This window comes from Manihot esculenta, chromosome 12 (assembly GCF_001659605.2).
Source record: "Manihot esculenta cultivar AM560-2 chromosome 12, M.esculenta_v8, whole genome shotgun sequence".
Taxonomy (NCBI): domain Eukaryota; kingdom Viridiplantae; phylum Streptophyta; class Magnoliopsida; order Malpighiales; family Euphorbiaceae; genus Manihot; species Manihot esculenta.
Window position 1 is genome coordinate 8,825,755 of NC_035172.2, and position 21,401 is coordinate 8,847,155.

The 21,401-nt window shown below is 38.5% G+C and overlaps 1 protein-coding gene across 1 annotated transcript; it reads left to right on the plus strand.

Annotated features, from left to right (window-relative positions):
• Window positions 1-815: 815 nt before the first annotated feature.
• LOC110627730 (peroxidase 3) lies at window positions 816-2,238 on the plus strand. The gene is made up of 3 exons (XM_021774088.2): window positions 816-1,108; window positions 1,194-1,385; window positions 1,478-2,238. The coding sequence occupies exons 1-3, from the start codon at window positions 899-901 to the stop codon at window positions 2,054-2,056; spliced, it is 981 nt and encodes a 326-aa protein (XP_021629780.1). The 5' UTR covers window positions 816-898; the 3' UTR covers window positions 2,057-2,238.
• The last annotated feature ends 19,163 nt before the right edge of the window (window positions 2,239-21,401 follow it).

The following is a 21,401-nucleotide window of genomic DNA, read 5'->3' on the forward strand; positions in this document are numbered from 1 at the left end:
TTTTAATATGAAATAATTTAATTTTTAAAATTTTATTCTGTTTGTAAAATATTATCTCTAATAAAATTCACGGTTAAATTATTATAATTTAGTATTTAATTTTAATTTTATAACAATTTAATTTTTAATTTTAATAAATTATATAATTTATATTAAGTTTAATCGATAATCAATTTAATAAAAAAATTATTTTATTAACAAAATAAAAACTTTAAAAATTAAATTATTTATTATTAAAATAAATAGGAATTAACTGGTAGGTTTTATTAAATCTCACAACTAGTGTAAATTATACCCTATATTTTAATTGTTTCATTTATTTTTTAAATATATTATAGTAGTATTTAATTGATCGAATTTTAAATAAATAATTATATAGCACATAAATTTTGATAGTATTAATACTTTTATTCATATATTTAAAAAATAAATTAAAATAATTTTTTATTGAGATTTTTTTTATTTTATATTAACAAGTAAATGAATTAAAGGAAAAAGTTTTTAATAAATAAATTTCAAATTATAAACACTTCAATAAATTTATGAAAATACAAATTACTATTATAAAAATATAAAGTAGATTATTATTTTATATATTTTAATCGTAATTATAAATTAATGATTAATTTAAATCGAATAAAAATTGACGTTTGCAAAATGTAGAGAGAGATAGAGATAGAGAGAGAAAGGTTGGGGAGTATGTTATTATATAAAAGCATTTGTAGTTAGCACATGTTAGTCAGCTAGGTGGGCAATTTTTATTTCTATGGTCCCTTTCTTATTGAAAAAAATATAAGGCCTATAAATCCTCTTATCTAATGTTGGGTATCACCACTACATAAATAGAACGTACTCTTATCTTCTCAATCAACACAATTGCCCAATCCAACAAAGCAACATGGGAGGTTTTGGTTCTTTAGGCATACTTGTCCTTGCAATTTTAGCATACATAGCCTCAACTCAAGCTCAGCTTCAGATTGGCTTCTATTCTCAAAGCTGTCCAAGAGCTGAGCAGATTGTTCAAGATTTTGTCAACCAGCATATTCATAATGCTCCATCTCTTGCAGCTACTTTTATCAGAATGCACTTCCATGATTGTTTTGTCAGGGTAAATTACTCTTTTGGTCCCTTCTCTTTCAGTTTCTGGTTATAAAGTATTCACCAAGTTTATTGTATTGTGGTCTACTTTGCAGGGTTGTGATGCTTCTGTGCTTATAAACTCAACATCAAACAATCAAGCTGAAAAATCTGCAACTCCAAATTTAACACTCAGAGGATTTGATTTCATTGACAGAGTCAAGAGCTTGCTTGAAGCAGAGTGCCCTGGTGTGGTCTCTTGTGCTGATACTATTGCTCTGGTTGCCAGAGACTCCATTGTAGCTACTGTAAGGATTAAGAATTACTCAAATTAATTTCCAAAATTAAATCCAACCCATTACAGGTTGTTCTGAATATCTTCCATTTCTGGGTTCAACAGGGTGGTCCTTCCTGGAATGTTCCAACTGGAAGAAGAGATGGAACAATTTCAAATTCTTCAGAGGCCCTGGCGAACATCCCACCTCCGACCAGCAACTTCACCAATCTCCAGAGACTATTTGCTAATGTGGGTCTGGACCTGAAAGACTTGGTGTTGCTTTCTGGTGCTCACACAATTGGAATAGCTCATTGTCCATCGTTTTCAAACCGCCTGTACAATTTCACAGGAGTTGGAGATCAGGATCCTGCTCTTGATAGCGAATATGCTGCAAATCTCAAGGCAAGGAAGTGTACAACGCCTAATGATAATACCACCATTGTTGAGATGGATCCTGGAAGTAGAAAAACATTTGATCTTAGCTATTACTCTAATTTGCTCAAGAGAAGAGGACTTTTCCAATCAGATTCTGCATTGACCACAAACTCTGCAACATTGGCTACAATCAACCAGCTTCTCAGTGGTTCACTGCAGAATTTCTACTCTGAATTTGCTGCGTCCATGGAGAAAATGGGTAGAATCAATGTCAAAACTGGCTCTGCTGGTGAGATTAGGAAGCAATGTGCAGTGATCAATAGTTGAAGGATTTCATTTGATTTTTTTTTTGGTTGTTTGTTTACTGTTCTTGGTTTGATTATTATCTATGTTTAGATTTCGTGATTTGGTTGTGGAGAACAGCAGTAATAAAATTATTTTATTGTATCATTCAGTTTTAATTCAATGTTGAGAAGTTAAATTAGTAATAATATTTTAGTTTTGTGTTACATATGTATGTTAATAAAATTAATGTTAAATTTCTCGCAATCCTTTATATATATACTTTTATTTTTTATACTTTTCTTCATAGATTTTCACCCTAAAAGTAAATAATCTCAAAATTTATTTTTCAAAAATTAAAAATAAGATATAATAATTGGAAATGACTTTAATATTTTAAACATCAATGGTCAGTCGAATAACTTTTTTAAAGGGATATGAGCTGGAGAACCTTCTGAGTTGCAGTCCTTGCAAGATTAGGATATGGAGGTGGAGACTCCAACCCAGTTTTACCTTTTTTTTTTTTTTAATGGAGGATATAGAGATGAAGGCTGGACTCATCTTTACTAGATTGAGTTTAATACACGACAGTTGATTATAGGAGGCTGTCTTTTACAGAAGATCTTATTACCCATCATTTGAAATGATGTCCATATCTATTTGCAAAATGTAGATGATCTGTGCAATCCACATTTTGAATGAGTTTCTCGAATTTAGTGACATTTGCATTCCCTTCAACGTTCTTAAAATCTTTCTTTCTGTTTGAAATTCTTTTTTCTTTGTTAATATTAATTTTATTAACATATTGGATATTAAATTAAAATTTTATTAACACTTTTTTATTTAAAATAAAACTAAAAGAAAAGCTCAGTTTTATTGATTTTTATACTAAATTGAGTTTAAATTTAATCTTTTAAGTTAATTTGGATATAAAATTAAATATTGGATAAAATTCAAAAGCAACAATTTTTTATGTTACACGTACACATATGAAAATTGCATGATGATATGGAATCTCTTTAACAAAGTGGGCCATAGTCTAAATTATGGTTTCTGTATGTCTTGGCCTCCAAGTTTGATAGGTCTTATTCTCCGTCAGTTAAAAGACAAAGAAAATAAAAGAGAAAGTAGAAAAGGAAACCTAAACAGCCAGTTGTAAAACCAATGATAATGTCCCTACAAAACGACTTTAAAACTCGCAAATCTCCTAAAATCCGGCACTTTCAATGGTCTACTCCTGTTATCTTAGTTGGTGACGCGTTAATTTATTTTTTCTTTTAAATTGACTATATTAGATTTAAATCCAAAACTTTTCTCTTTTGAAAACGACTTTATTGTAAATAAATTAAAGTTTATTGATTAATTTTATCTATTTTTATTTTTAAAAGTTAAGGGTAAATACTGTTCAGTTTAAATAAAAAAAATTGATTAAATACATTTAATTTGATAATTTATTTAATTTACATGATATTTGGATTTAATCCAATTTTAATTTTTATGATTTTTAAATTATCTTATTTGGTTTAATTTTAAAATGTAAAATTTAAATAAAACTAAATCAAATAAATATATAAACATTTAAAAGTAAAATTTAGATATATATTTTCCTTTATTAAGTACCAAAAATATTATTTAAAATTTTATTAATACAATCACAAATTTTATTTTTAGAAAAAAAAAGACATTGTTTAAAATTTTTCCCTTCTTTATTAAACATTTAATCCCAGCCGTCCATACCTAGAAACGATCTCAGCCATTCATTTCATTAGTATATAAATCTCTTTTTCACCAAACCCTAACACTTTTTTTTCTCCTCTTCTCCAGTACACTCTCCTTCTCTCTTGCCACCCAGCACATTTTCACCATTCCAGTTGCACGGACAAGGCGTTATGGCATCAGTGAACACAACATTGCAGCGCCACATTACAGCAACATGCTAGCAGAGCTATAGTACATACACCTGTAACGATCTAATTCAAGACAGGCTATCAATATTGAAGTTCAAATTAATTTAAAACTGTTAAAATAATTTAATATGTAACTTACAAATTTAATAATATCCCATAAGATCTAATAAATAACATAAAATAAAATTATTAATTATTAACTCAAGCATGTATAAATCATTTAGTATCATAATAATATTTCATTAAAGTTGAAAATACACTCATTTATTTAAAATTTTAAGTGTGTAAAGAGGTGATGAGAAAACTAAAAGAAAAAATATGAACTTGGAGAAAATAGAGTACACTAAAATCATCATTTAATTACATGTTCACTCTATAACTGATATATAATTCTATTATAAGTATAAAGACAAGAAAGACTAAAATATAATCATATTTTCTAAAATCCTCTACTTGAAATTTCTATATATGAATACTTGGGATTAGAGATTAGAGAAAGAATGTAATACCCGGCTAGACTCCGGTATCGGAATTCCTACCGTCCGGTGGGATCTCGGATGTCGGAGACCTCTAGAGGGGTAAAATCATGTTTTCATAAAATGTTCTAATGTGTTTTATGATTTTAAGTAAGAAAGAAATTGAAATTTGAATGAAAAAAGACCATGGAGGCATTTCCAGGTTCGGCCGCCGAACATGGGATAGTTTAGGGGGGCAAGTTAGGCTTCCGAAAGTGGCTCAGGTTCGGCCGCCGAACCCTATGTTCGGCCGCCGAACTTGCATGAGTTTTGAAGGCACTTTAGGCTGCCGAAGGTGGTCTAGCCAGCCCCTATATAAGGGCTCCATGGCCGAAACGGACAAGCTTTCTCTCCATTTTCGGCCAACGGTGAGTCCATGCTCTCCCATGGTCGTTTTTGACGATTTTTCTCCAATCTTTCAAGTTTTAACAAGTGTTTGCTTGGTTTTTGAAGATTTGTGAGCTTTGAGCAAGTTTTGGAGCTTGGAGACCCAAGGAGCTAGATCTCCCCCATCTCCGAGTTAGATCGCCTCTCCTCTCGATCTTCAAGAGGTAAGGGTAGATCCTTAGCTCATTTCATGTTTTAAACGAGTTTTATAAAAGTTTATGGGGTAGAAATGCATGTTTAGGTTCATATTGAGTTTTTGGGTTAATGTTGAGTTTTTGAGCAATGTGGGTTGTTTATTTATACTTGATGTGTTTTAGTTGGGGTTTAGGATAGTTTGAAGCCCCTAGGAGCTTATGTATGTGTGTATGCATGTTGTGGAAGTGTTGTGTTTGAGTTGAATAGTTTGGGAGGCGAATGTGCATTGTGGAGGCTGAGTTCTGCCCTTTGGAAGAACTCAGGTTCGGCAGCCGAAGGGACTTTCGGCCGCTGAACCTGCCTGTGGAGGCCAGCCTTTGGCTGCCGAACCCTACCCCCGAAAGTGGACTTTCGGCTCTGGAAGGGAGTTTCGGCCGCCGAAGGTGCCGCCGAACATGCATGAGTTTCGTCTCTGGAAGGAATCTTTGGCCGCCGAAAGTGCCGCCGAAGGTGCATGACTTTCGTCTCTGGAGGGACTTTCGGGCCCCGAACCTGCCGCCGAAAGTGCCCTGTTCAGCCTTCCTTTGTATTATTTCTATGATTATTTCAAGGTGTTTTAGGGGGTTTTTGGGGAGTATTTTAGAGTCATGTTCATGTATGTTTGGTCCCTCATTTGAGTCCACCTGTGTAGGTTCGGACCCGAGGAACCGAGGACCCCTGCAGTGAGTTAGCTGCTTCTGTGTTTTCAAAACTAGCCTGAGGTGAGTAGAATAACTCTTTATGTTTCAAAGTAAATAAATCAATTTTTTAGCATGTTCATGCATCATCGATGCCATGAGATATATTAAGTTGTTTGCATTAGAATTCACGAATATGTTGCATTGCATAATGTGATGATGATGTGGATGAGTATTGGATGATCCTTTAGTCCTCGTATGATATGATATGATGTGATATGATATGGTATGGTATGGAAGTCCAGATCGAGGCCCATTCTACGCCCCTGACACTATGTTAAGAGAAAGACCAGGTCGAGGCCCATTCTACGCCCCTGGCATTATTGGAATGTAATGTTATGCTATGTTATGTTAAGAGAAAGACCAGGTCGAGGCCCATTCTATGCCCCTGGCACTAATGGATATGTAGAGGACTATTGGTGACAAAACCATCCTTGATGTGATTTGTCTGTGATGTGATGCATTCCATGATAGCATGTGTTTTAAATGTTTTATTATTCTGCTCACTGGGCTCTAGTAGCTCACCCTATTTTCCTAATCCCCCAGGTATGCAGGTACGGGATAGGTCGGGAGGTCAAGAAGAGTAAAGTTATGTTTTATGTAATAGCTAGATGTGGACATGAAAATAATGTAATGTGATGTATAGTTCAGTAATGTAATGAAATGATGTTTATTGAGGTTTAGAGTTATGCTTGACCCTAGTATATTAGTTAATCCCTTTGTACATGATCTATAAAATATTTTGTCACTGTTTATGTAAACCAAACTTATTATATGTATGTTACCCCATTGGAGCATTTGTGAGGACTCCAATGTGGGGTTGATGGTTATGCTTATGAGTTGTGCATGCACAGGTTGAGTTTGGTAAATGAATGAGAAAAGTTCAAAATTTTTATGTATATGTTGATCATGTATGGGATTAAGCAGGTGTACAGGTTGTATGTTAGGCTTGCTACGGGTCCTGGCGGCCTTATGCCGATCTTAATCCTAGCGCCGGTAGCGGTCCGGATTTTCGGGTCGTTACAGAAGTAATTTATTTTAAATAGTTTAATAAATAAAATACAATAATATTTTCATTTAAACTTAAGTCACATACCTAATGTATATAGTATAATATAGACAATATCACAATATAGGTTTGTTACTCTTGGCTCTCTCTAGAGTTTCTCAAAATTTTCTCTTAATATATAACTTAAAAATCTACAGTGTTAGAATACAGTATTAGAAGTATAGAATGGATCTCAATTTAGATTTTCTCTAGGTCCAGAAGCCTAGAATAGATTTCGTCCTAAACTTCTAAATCTATTATATCATATACATAATATATTGGGTTAGTAAACCTACTGTTTACTAATAATAAAATTTATACAATGCAATATATTCATAATTCTAATATACTCATCCTAGAATAAAACATAGCATACATAATGCATAAATATACTATTTTCATTTAATTTGATTTAATTAAAACAAGTTTAATTCTACTCACATCTTATAGAAACAAAACTCATTCTATGCTAAAACTTGCAGTCGTATCACTGTTGGTCTTCTTAGTGTAACGACCCGGAAACCGATACCCTACCGTAACGGCCCGAACCGCCACCGGCGCTAGGATCCAGATCGGCTTAAGGCCGCCGGGACCCGTAGCAAGCCAAACATACATACTATTACCTGGTCAAATCCCATACATGATTAAAACTTATCCATAAAAACATGAAAACTGTACATCTGATGAACCCAAACCTGACCTGTGCATGTATCCTGACATGAAACATACATCATAAAATCATAAAACCTCCACTGGAGTCCTCATCATATACTCCAATGGGGTAACATTACATGCCTCAAGTTTGGTTCTCAACTCAACATATAACATAGACATAACCATGCATTAACAGGGACTAACCAGTCTATAGGGCCAAGCACACTTTAATCCATAAACATAACTCTACTATCAGTTACATACATTATCTCAAATTACATTACATCAACTTATATTACATGTCCACTTCTAAAACCACTAAACTGATACATAAACATAAACTATAACATAAAACACACGTCTCTTAATCTTTACCCTGCTGACTTCTGAGCTCTGACTTAAACCTGCAACACTGGGGTTAGGGGAAAGGGGTGAGCTAAAAAGCCCAGTGAGTAGAAACAGAGAAAACAGTTCATTAATTATGATTTCATTTTACTAAAAACATTTGCTTTAATTCCTCCATTTTTAGGTATATTATTATTCATTTAACTTCTTCTTTCTTTCTTATTCATGCTTTCATGAAATGCATCACAACACAGAGAAATCACATAATCCTGTCCGTCTCGGGGCTTATGCAAGATTTATTCCCCACGGACCCTGGTTTCTGAGAGTCTGTCTTTTCGCATGCATCTTTCCTCTCAGAGGATGGACATGACATCAAAAATCCCTCTGTCGGTGCCCGGCTCCCCCATAGGAGCTCACAAAGGCCTGTAACATACATGACATGGTGTCTGGTCCACAGAGAGCTCACATGGACTTTCCTACATGTACTTGTCCGGCTCTCAAAGGACTAAGACAAGACTCGTGACAGATATGGGCTATTGAAGTCGCCTCGGTCCACCCTTCCTCCATCAACATCAAATAATGCAATGCAACATATTCGTGAACTAGTGCAATCAACCTACTATACATAATCATGATGCATGCTCATGCTTTAGGCATTAGATTTTGTGCATAAAAGATTAAGTTTAGTTCTACTCACCTCCTGGCAGACGCCGACTGACTCTGCACCTGCTAGCACTAATGGCCTCCTCGGTCTCTCGGGTCCGATCCTACACAGGTGGACTCGAATGAGGTGCCAAACACATTCTAACAACTCATAAGCAACTCCCCAAAAACCCCTCTAAACATCACTTAATCATGCATGGAAAACACCCAAGAAACGGCTGGACAGGGCACTTTCGGCGGCACCTTCGGCGGCCGAAAGTCCCTTCCAGAGACGAAACTCGGGTAGGTTCGGCGGCAGGTTCGGCGGCCGAAACCCTTGGACAGAAACGAAAGTCCCTCCTTCGGGGGCACATTCGGCAGCCTAAAGACTGCCTCCCATGCAGGTTCGGCGGCCGAAACTCCTTTCGGCGGCCGAACCTGGTCCCCTCTGGACGACAGGTCCGATTCTGCCAAGCCAAAAACCAAACTCAACCTACCCAAATCCTTACATACTCTCTCCCAACATGCATACTCACTCCCACAAGCATAAAGGAGCATAAACTAACATAAACTCCTCAACAAAAACATCACATAACATACATTGGGTATAAAACCCACATAAACCTTAAACATGCATTTTCTACCCAAACTTAACCATCAAACTCTATAAAACTTACTTAAAACTTCATTAAACATAAGGAAAAGCAAGGATCTACACTAACCTCTTGGAGATCGAGGGTGGTGCGACCCCTAACTCGGAGGTGTGGAGAATCCAAGCTCCAAAAGCTCCAAGCTCCCAAAACTCCCTTTAAGCTTTAAATCTTCAAACACAAGGGTAGAAATCATGAAAAACTTGAGAGATGGGTAGAGAAAACACGAAAACGACCAAAGGAAGGCATAAACTCACCTGAGCTCGTGAATGGGGAGAAAACTCACCCATTTCCGATCTGAGGGCCCTTTATAGGTGGCCTGGTCGAAGACCTTCGGCAGCCTAACGTGCCCCCTAAACTCATGCATGTTCGGCGGCCGAACTTGGCTTTCGGCGGCCGAACCTTGGCTCGTTCAAACAAGACTTTCGGAGGCCAAAGGCGCTCCCGAAGCCTTCCCATGTTCGGCGGCCGAACTTCACTTTCGGCGGCCGAACCTGGCAATTGCCTCCTTGGTCTTTTCTTCCAAAACTCAGTTTCTTTTGCATTAAAACCATAACATACATTAAAATACACTTAGAAAACCTTTGTTAAACATTGTTTTACCCATGTTATACCCTTCTAGAACACTCCGACATTCGAAACTCCACCGGACGGTAAGAGTTTCCGATGCCTGAATTAGCCGGGTATTACATTCTACCCCCCTTACAAAAACATTCGTCCCCGAATGTTAAAACAACAAACACAAGCATGCAAGCAAGCAAGCGAACCCTAAAGCTTCTCTCCAAAGAGAGACACCAAACGCTGGAGTAAGAACTCCCAGGTTCCTAAACTCCACAAGCTTCTGCTGCGCTACTCTGATCCTTCTCTATCTTCCTCCTTCTCTGCTCTTACTCTTCTCTTCTCATCTTTACTAATCCAAAACTAACTCTAACTCTCACAGGTAGTACCCGAATTTCAGATCTATCTTGGAAAAACAAACAGCTCCTACTAGCTGTCCCAATAGATCGTCCATCCTACATGGGAATACATGCCCTTGGTAGTGACCTTGTTTAACCGCTTACAGTCGTTACAAAGTCTCAAGGATTCATCCTTCGTTTCCCACAACCATACTGGAGCAATCCAGAGTGAGGTACTAGGTCGGACAAAACCCCTTGTCTACCAAGTCTCGCCTCTACTCTACTGCTACCTCTCTCTATGCAGGCGCCATCCTATAGGGAAGGGTAGAAATGGTTCTGCGTCCAGACACCACTCCTATACCAAACTCTAACTCCCTGACAGATGGTAAACCTGACAACTCGCCTGGGAAGACATCTAAGAATTCTCTCTAACAACTGGCACTGAGGCTGGTTCCCCGACCTGACTGCTGAACTCTCAAACAAGAGCTAGAACCCTCTGACAACCCCTCCTACGCACCCTACGAACCTTACAGGCTGACATCAAACCTCTAGGCATCCCTACTGTGTCCCCTCAGAAGAAAACCCCTGACCCATCCTGTCCTCTGAACCTGACTACCTTGTCTCTGCAGACCAAGATAGCACCGCGAGTAGAAAAACCAGTCCAACCCTAAACTGACGTCCAGACAGTCGAGTCTAGGACCTCAATGTCGGGTGGAAGGCATCTACCCTCAACTGTCATAGAACTGGACCGGCAGACTGACTCTGCCACAGATGAATCACACGAGAGTCTACTGACCAAAGAGAACACTCTAGCCCAGAAGCTATCAACTCAACCTCTCGACGGCTCCTAGAGCAACTAAAGAAAGAGAAACTCACTAGGGTTCACAAAACATACACATCAGAACATTCAAAAGTGAGCATACCTGGCACCACCATGTTCGATGTGTCTGCCTCTTGCCGAGCTTGGGTGAAGATCCGAGCTGGAGCTGACGGACCTTCTCTATGGAAACCTGAGAAATGAGGGGCTGACCCTCTTCCTCTGCCTCGACTACTAACCTGAACCATGGCTGAAGCTGCTGGCTGAGCTGTTCTACCTGAAGCTGCTGGCTGGGACTGAACCAACCTGGGCACAGTGGGACACTCACGTGCTATGTGTCCTTCCTGTCCACACCTAAAACAAGCTGTCGTTCCAACCCGACAGGCTCCTTTGTGCGGCCTTCCGCACCTCAAGCACCTTGAACTGCCTGAGCCAGAGCTTGAGCCACCAAAACCCAAATTAGCCTTCAGATTCTGCCAAAACTTCTTCTTCTTACCCCTAAGGGTTCTGCCCCACTTCACTCTTCTAGTGGCGGCTGTACTCAGAGTGGAGGGATCAATCCCTCCTGAACCTGAAATTCTGGAATCCTGAGTTTGAGCATCCTCTTGAGAATCTCCCATACCTTCTTCTGGCACTCTGATTTCCAAACTGAAATCTCTTCTCTGAACATCCATCTCCACTTCCCTCATACTAGCTGACATCCTTCTTGGAGCCATTGCTTCTCTGCTTACATCAAAAGACCTTCCAGGGTCCCTTGATGTTCCCCATCTGCTGACTCCCCACGACTGCGCTCTTGGCAGAGCAGGGGGAAAGGTATCCATACCTTCCCTCTCAGATGGAACTCCAGTCGATTCCACAGATCGACGAGCACCTCGCATTCTGGCTCCTCTGAAGAACAACACACAAGCAATCGAATAATCATTAGCATCATACGGTCCATGTGGAAACACATGAACCTACATCATACATACATAGCATACATAACATGTCATACATCATAGCATTTATGCACATGCATGAAATCATGGCATATCACATCATCATAGCAAGACAGGACTCAACATCCTATCCTAGTGGACATGATTTTACTCTTGATCTTTCTTATTGTGCTTGCCCTTCTATGACCTCTAAGCCAACCTCTTTCCGATGTGGGATACCTTCATCCCTGAGCATCCTTGCTCAAAACACCGTACTCTTGAGGCCCAAAGCTCTGATACCATTCTGTAACGACCCGGAAACCGATACCCTACCGTAACGGCCCGAACCGCCACCGGCGCTAGGATCCAGATCGGCTTAAGGCCGCCGGGACCCGTAGCAAGCCAAACATACATACTATTACCTGGTCAAATCCCATACATGATTAAAACTTATCCATAAAAACATGAAAACTGTACATCTGATGAACCCAAACCTGACCTGTGCATGTATCCTGACATGAAACATACATCATAAAATCATAAAACCTCCACTGGAGTCCTCATCATATACTCCAATGGGGTAACATTACATGCCTCAAGTTTGGTTCTCAACTCAACATATAACATAGACATAACCATGCATTAACAGGGACTAACCAGTCTATAGGGCCAAGCACACTTTAATCCATAAACATAACTCTACTATCAGTTACATACATTATCTCAAATTACATTACATCAACTTATATTACATGTCCACTTCTAAAACCACTAAACTGATACATAAACATAAACTATAACATAAAACACACGTCTCTTAATCTTTACCCTGCTGACTTCTGAGCTCTGACTTAAACCTGCAACACTGGGGTTAGGGGAAAGGGGTGAGCTAAAAAGCCCAGTGAGTAGAAACAGAGAAAACAGTTCATTAATTATGATTTCATTTTACTAAAAACATTTGCTTTAATTCCTCCATTTTTAGGTATATTATTATTCATTTAACTTCTTCTTTCTTTCTTATTCATGCTTTCATGAAATGCATCACAACACAGAGAAATCACATAATCCTGTCCGTCTCGGGGCTTATGCAAGATTTATTCCCCACGGACCCTGGTTTCTGAGAGTCTGTCTTTTCGCATGCATCTTTCCTCTCAGAGGATGGACATGACATCAAAAATCCCTCTGTCGGTGCCCGGCTCCCCCATAGGAGCTCACAAAGGCCTGTAACATACATGACATGGTGTCTGGTCCACAGAGAGCTCACATGGACTTTCCTACATGTACTTGTCCGGCTCTCAAAGGACTAAGACAAGACTCGTGACAGATATGGGCTATTGAAGTCGCCTCGGTCCACCCTTCCTCCATCAACATCAAATAATGCAATGCAACATATTCGTGAACTAGTGCAATCAACCTACTATACATAATCATGATGCATGCTCATGCTTTAGGCATTAGATTTTGTGCATAAAAGATTAAGTTTAGTTCTACTCACCTCCTGGCAGACGCCGACTGACTCTGCACCTGCTAGCACTAATGGCCTCCTCGGTCTCTCGGGTCCGATCCTACACAGGTGGACTCGAATGAGGTGCCAAACACATTCTAACAACTCATAAGCAACTCCCCAAAAACCCCTCTAAACATCACTTAATCATGCATGGAAAACACCCAAGAAACGGCTGGACAGGGCACTTTCGGCGGCACCTTCGGCGGCCGAAAGTCCCTTCCAGAGACGAAACTCGGGTAGGTTCGGCGGCAGGTTCGGCGGCCGAAACCCTTGGACAGAAACGAAAGTCCCTCCTTCGGGGGCACATTCGGCAGCCTAAAGACTGCCTCCCATGCAGGTTCGGCGGCCGAAACTCCTTTCGGCGGCCGAACCTGGTCCCCTCTGGACGACAGGTCCGATTCTGCCAAGCCAAAAACCAAACTCAACCTACCCAAATCCTTACATACTCTCTCCCAACATGCATACTCACTCCCACAAGCATAAAGGAGCATAAACTAACATAAACTCCTCAACAAAAACATCACATAACATACATTGGGTATAAAACCCACATAAACCTTAAACATGCATTTTCTACCCAAACTTAACCATCAAACTCTATAAAACTTACTTAAAACTTCATTAAACATAAGGAAAAGCAAGGATCTACACTAACCTCTTGGAGATCGAGGGTGGTGCGACCCCTAACTCGGAGGTGTGGAGAATCCAAGCTCCAAAAGCTCCAAGCTCCCAAAACTCCCTTTAAGCTTTAAATCTTCAAACACAAGGGTAGAAATCATGAAAAACTTGAGAGATGGGTAGAGAAAACACGAAAACGACCAAAGGAAGGCATAAACTCACCTGAGCTCGTGAATGGGGAGAAAACTCACCCATTTCCGATCTGAGGGCCCTTTATAGGTGGCCTGGTCGAAGACCTTCGGCAGCCTAACGTGCCCCCTAAACTCATGCATGTTCGGCGGCCGAACTTGGCTTTCGGCGGCCGAACCTTGGCTCGTTCAAACAAGACTTTCGGAGGCCAAAGGCGCTCCCGAAGCCTTCCCATGTTCGGCGGCCGAACTTCACTTTCGGCGGCCGAACCTGGCAATTGCCTCCTTGGTCTTTTCTTCCAAAACTCAGTTTCTTTTGCATTAAAACCATAACATACATTAAAATACACTTAGAAAACCTTTGTTAAACATTGTTTTACCCATGTTATACCCTTCTAGAACACTCCGACATTCGAAACTCCACCGGACGGTAAGAGTTTCCGATGCCTGAATTAGCCGGGTATTACACTTAGTTACCTAAATTTAATTTTATAAATATCCAAAATTTAATTTTTAACCATTTTAAAGCTATCCCAATAAATTCTTGAACAGAAAATACATTAAAAAAATATAGAAAAATATGAGACAGAGGACATTTGGTAGCCTAAAGTCCCTTTTACAAAGCCAAAAAATTTTTCTACGGAAGCAACTTTGATAGCCACACTCTCCTTTTGAAAATGCAAGTTCGGAAATTGAACTTGGAGTTTTTGGATTTTGCACTTTCTTTCTAATCTCTAACTGTAATATCCGGCTCAAGTCCGGCCTCGGAATTCCTGTAGTTCGGTGGAATCTCGAGTGTCGGAACCCTCGAGAAGGGTAAGCCACATGTTTTCATGTGTGTTTTACGAGTTTTGAATGTTTTCAAGTGTGAAAGGAAATGAGTGTTGAAAGAAAAGCAACAAGGGAGAAATGCAAAGGTTCAGCCGCCGAAGGTCACTTTCGGCTGCCGAACATTGCATGGTTTCGGATTCACGTTCGGCTGCCGAAGGTGGTCTGGCCAGCCACCTATAAAAGGGCCAAAGGTCGGTGGAAGGAGGCTATTTCTCCGCCACTTGCAGCCAGAGGTGAGTTCCAGCCTCTCTCACGTTGACTTTCCTGGTTTTTATGATTTCCTTCAAATCTTTCTAAGGTTTTAAGAGTTTTGATGATTTTTGAAGGTTTTAAGCAAAAAGAACAAAGTTTGAAGCTTGGAGAGTTTGAGAATGGATTTCTCTCTATCTCCACGTTAGGATCGTGTAATCTCTTGGTTAGAAGAGGTAAGGACAGATCCTGAACTTTCTTTGTTGATTTTTGAAGGTTTTATGAAGTTTGTATGGGTAGTATGCATGGTTAGGTTTAGGTGAGGTTTTTGGTGGTCTTTGATGATCTTGCATGTGTAAGTGTTATGTGCTATGTTTGTTTGGGATTTAGGATAGTTTGAGACCCCTTTGTGCATACATATGTGTATGTGCTAGTTGGGAGTAGTTGATATGCATGTTGTAGGTTTTTGGGCAAAGTTTGCATGAAACAGAGCAAGGTTCTATCCCCTGGACAAAACCAGGTTCGGCCGCCGAACATGCTTGGAGGCAGTTTCGGCTGCCAAAGCTTGCCCCCGAAAGCTTTTAGAAAGGGACTTTCGGCCGCCGAAAGAGGGAGTGCGGCCGCCGAAAGTATGTGAGTTTCGTCTCTGGACGAGACCTTCGGCCGCCGAAGGTGCCGCCGAACATGCATGAGTTTCGTCTCTGGAGAGGGGTTTCGGCCGCCAAACCTGCCGCCGAAAGTGCCATGTCCAGCCTTCTTTTGCATGTTTTCTGTGGCTGTTCTAGGATGGTTTAGAAGGGTTTTTGGGAGTTTCTTAGAAATGTTCTTGAGTGAGTTTGGTTCCTCATTTGAGTCCACCTGTGTAGGTACGGACCAGAGGAATCAGGGAAGTCAGCAGTGAGTCTAGTTTCAGAACCTGCAGAGTCAGTTCAGAGTCAACCCGAGGTGAGTGGAACTGAACTTAGTATTTTAATATGAGAAACGAGTATTTTATCATGCTTCATGCATCATGACTATGCTATAGGGTGAGTGCATTAGTGTACACGAATATGATGCATTGCATTTATCCTTGATTCTATGACTGTATGGACATAGTAAGGATTCAATAGCCCTCAGAGGAAAGACCTGGAACAGCCCTACGGGGACCAGGCATAAAGACCTGGAACAGCCCTACGGGGACCAGGCACAAAGACCTGGAACAGCCCTACGGGGACCAGGCATATGGTATAGAGGGAGTGTTGATCCGTCCATGCTGAGATGTGATTACTTGTGATGTGATACATTGCATGAGAGCATGTTTTAGCACCTGTTCTTTATTACTGTTCTACTCACTGGGCTATAGGAGCTCATCCCTCTCCCCTAACTCCAGTTCGGTTTTCGGGCTGTTACACTAACCTTGTCAACACTAACTCAAACACACTTTCAACGCACTCAAAACAGTTCAAAAACCTTAAAAAAACATTAAAACTAACATAAATACTTTATTTATAACTTGCATGCATTCTCCAAAAACCCTAACCATTACTATATGAATTCACACCCATCTTTCCAAAATTAAGACACTTTTAGAAAAAGGAAAAAGTATAAACCATTCACTTCCACATACAAGCTCTTTCAAAACCCAAAACTCTAGAATGTAGTAAAAATTCATATAAACTTATATATAAAACTCAAACTCACATGTAATCTCAGTTAAAACTTCCATTAAGCATATATTTTGCAAGGATCAAACATTAAAGAATTCTGAACTTACCTTTTGGAGGATCAAAGTAAAAGTAGCGGAAAAAACTTGAAATCTAAAGTTGAAAGTTTGAGTTTCAAAAACTTTAATCTTCAACATGCAAGAGAAAACCCGTTAAAGTTTGAAAAAAATTTAAGAAGGTTCAAAAATGTGAAGCTAAGAGGAAAAAGCTCACCTCAAGTATAGAAATGGAGAGAAATGCCTCTCCATTTCAAGTGCTCATCATGTAACATTAATTGGACGACCTAAGATGCATTCTTAGGTAGCTGAACTAATAAATAAGGATAATACTAAACCTTCTTCTAGTGTTTTGAAATAGCTTTCTGTTGTATTTAGATATGTATAACTCCCTTATTTGTAGGATGTAAACAGGCTGTATGTATGTATTTAAGCTCATCTGTTATTCATAATAATACAATTTTTCCTATTCTCTTATGGTATCAGAGCTGAAAGCTTAACAACATTTTTTTGAATCCATTTCTTTTCTACTTGGGTTCCTTTCTTGTGTTATGGATCCACCATCTCCTACTGTTGAGAGTTCAACAACTCCTTCGGTTGTGCAGTCCCCTACTGTGTCCTCTGGTTCTCAACTTGTTTCTATTAATGCCGCAGCGCAAAGCACCTATCAAACTCACCTCCACGAATTACCAATCCTGGCATATACAGTGGTATTCGCTGTTGGTGGGGTATGATTTTCTTAAATATGTTGAGAAACCAAGTGATGTAATCATTGAATCAGATCCAATCTGGTTTCGACAAGACCAGTTAATTCGAAGTGCTCTAGTAGCATCTCTTTCACCAGATATTATTCCCTTTATAGTTGGTGAGAAATCTGCATCTGATGTCTGGCTTACCCTAGTAAAGACGTATGCAAAACCTTCACAGGCTCGGATTATGAATCTTAGGAGATCTCTGTTCACCACTAAAAAGGGATCCATGACTATCACTGAGTTTTTACATAAAGTTAAAGCTATCACCACCACTCTTGCTGCCGCCGGTGTCCAGATTTCCATGAATGAAGTCGTCCTTCATGTTCTTCATGGGTTACCCCCGGAGTATAAGGAAGTTGCTGCTACAATTCGTGCTCGAGATACAGAGGTATCTTTTGATATTTTACCTGATAAACTTACTGATTTTGAAAGTCAGTTGGCTCGCGAATCAGGTTTTGTTGTTGCGCTGACTACGGTTAACTATACTGCCAAATCAGGATCTGCTCGACCTCAGTCTCAATCAACTGGGAATCGATCAAATATGTCTTTTGCGGTTTCATTGCATGGTAATTCTGGAGGAGGATCGACTTCGAAAGCAAACATCAAATGCCAATTTTGTGATCGACCGGGTCATACCATGGCAGTGCTTTAAACTTAAAAAGTTGCTGCTCTGGATGTTTAACAATGATGCATCGCAGGCTGCAAATAAAACTCAGGTTAACTGTGTGACACAAACTGGGCAGTCTACTGATTCTAAGTGGATCATGGATTCCGGCGCCAATCAACATGTTGTTCAAGACCTACAGAATTTGGCAATCCATTATGAATATGATGGCAATGACGATGTTCTTCTTGGTGATGGTAGTTCTTACCCTATAACACATATTGGCTCTGTTCAACTTTTATCACACTCAAAGCCCTTGCATCTGAATAATGTGTTATGTGTCCTTGCTTTAAATAAGAACTTGATTTCTGTTTATTAGTTATGTGCTGCTAACAATGTTGAAGTTACATTTAATCCCTTATTGTTTAATGTGAAGGATTTGAGCACAGGAGCGCTGCTGGTGGAAGAGAAGCCCATTAATGGAATTTATGAATGGTCACCTGATCTGCCAGTTCTGCGAAAACCAAGTGTGAATCATACTGTTGCCCATTCACAGTCTCTCTGGCATCGTCGGCTTGGCCATTCCTCTACCCCTGTTTTGCGACTTATTTTGAAGCAGTTTCAATTTTTAGTTGTCAATAATAACTTTTTTCTGTGATTCCTGTAAGTGCAACAAAATGCACAAACTTTCATTTTCTCAATCCACAATGACCAATTCAAAATTATTGGAATTAATTTACACTAATGTTTGGGGTCCTTCCCCGATTACTTTTGTTGATGGGTTCCGTTACTACCTGATTTTTGTCGATCACTATACTAAATATGTCTGGTTCTTTCCCTTGAAACGAAAGTCGGATGTGTCTTCAATTTTTTCTGTTTATAAGAAAATGATTGAGAATTATTTTGACACGAAAATTATTTCAATCTATTCAGGCAATATGGGGAATTTCATAATTTAAAGAGTCAATTTTTCAATTAGAAGTTTCTTTTTCAAAAAATATTTAAAATTAAGTTATGAAAATATCCTTTTAACCTTATTTAAGATTTTTGACACCAAGATTTTAAATTGGGGTAAAGATTTTATCAGAAATTCGAGATTTGGACATTAAAATTTAGGCGGGCATTATAAGAGCCGATGGACCGCAATCCCCGTATCTCGACAGGGCTAATTCAAAATTGGACTACTGGGTGCAACACCGCAACCCCCTTATCTCGATAGCGCTTAAGCACCGTAGCAGCACAACACCTCCCTCCTTTTTTTAATATTTTTTTGATGCTATACACCTCCCTTCTTTTATTTGTTAATTAATTTTCTACAATATGTTAAATTCTCAATTTGTTTTTTATGAATTTTTTTTAACATTGGGTTTGATAAGGAAAATAATAGTCATTTCTAGTGTTGATTGATTTGTTTTAGATTACTTGTATGGAGATTTGCGTGATTAATTTGAGAATTTGCATGAGAAGTGGAAGACTTGAACTTTCAAATCAAACTCAAATAATTTTTTTAATTTGATTCAGTTCAATTTTATATATAATTCGATTTAATTTTATTTTTGATTTAACTTTATTTTAAATAATATATTATTTTTTATTTTTTAATTTTTTTTATTTTTAATTTGAACTAAATTGATCGAATAAACTAACTCAGTTAGACATAATAGTAGAAGCACATATTTGGATTACTATGCGGATTGTAGCTAGATTATGCAGAATGCAATGAATCAAATTTATGATAAATAAATAAATAATAATATAAAATTAAACGCATTACAAATAGATATTTAGGTTTATGCTTGTTTTACAAAATATATCAAATTTGAAAGTACTTTCTTTATTTTTCAAGTGCAATGCTTAAAAAAATGATCTTAATAAGATTTACATTTAGAAAGTTAATAGGACTTTAAAAGTCTAGGAATAAACTTATATAGTGATTTTTGTTAAAAATGATTTATTTTTTCTTGATTAAGAAATATTTTCTATTAATTCATACTTTGTAGTGTCTCAAATATTATAAAATAAAAAAATATTTTACACAATAAATGAAAGCTAAAAAATTGAAAAATAACTATTTTGGACATTCTCTAAAAATTTAAATTCATTTGTGGTAGTTAATGATAGTACTTATTTTGACAATCTATATCAATTATATATGTGCGCACATAATCAAACATTTTCATCAATTATATCCAACCTTTTCTTAGTTAAGTTATAATTTTTTTGTGTTAATTATGGATTATTGACAAATTGAGAATTTGGAGCTGATGGTATGATGTTTGATTTGGTAAAAATATTACTTTATATGTAGTTATTAGACATGCATCATGACCATGTATTCTGATTTAGTATTAGATCGAAAAACTACACTGATGGCCTGAGATCCGATGAGATAAGGAGATGTGGACACGTAGGCAAAGATTTGATTCATGGGAAAGTTAATAGAGCTAATTGGGTGGTTGAAAGTTAATGGAGCTGAACTTTGGTTTGAGGATGTTGAGGTTGGGAGAAGGGTTTGTGTGTTTGGTTAATCAGTGAGGCTAAAAAATTTGTCCCTTAAGGTGGTTGGTTCAGGGGTATTTATACCTTGATTTTATTAGGACGTTCTAGTAGACATCCTATTGGATTGGATGGCAACGTATCGTAGCAAATGTGTCAAGTAATTTATTAATGTTGGACAGTCGGCTAATAAATATTGAGCCGCTTGGACCCATACCCTGTCCATCACGCGCGTCATATCTGTCAGCCTTACCACATGCACAATTATGACCCTAAAGTGGCCCTGTGAGCTTTGAAGAGGTTGGCTTACTTGTTTTGAGCGTTGGTGAGGTCGGCTTGCTTGTTCCGAGCATTGATTAGGCCAGAGGTATTGGAGGTTTGATCTTTACATTCTACAGGTCAGTCCTTCTACTGTCGAGTTAGACTGGATGGCATGGTTCAGGGACTCTTCTGTTTCTCTAATACACATGTCATGATCTCAACAGGATCCATCATTATTATATTATCAGATGCCCTTTCGCTTTTCCGAGAGTTATTTATGATGGTTAGAGGAGCGAATCCTGTTTAGCACTTTATTGCTAAGTGTGTCCCTATTAATTCCTTTTGAGTTACGAGGAGTTGCCACATATAACACGTGCTCACATCCTCCTAGACATGTCTTGATGGCTATCGCCGTTTGGATCACCGAAGCGTGGCATTTTGAATGCTCATCAATGCTTGATTTTGAGTATAAAAATAAGGCTTTATCTTTACTTTCTTACTTTTGTTGCTCTTGTTGCATTTGCTGGCTATTTTTAGAGTCACCCTTGTTTCTCCTTTCTTCTTTCAAACTTTCCAAGTCTTAGGTACGCATCCC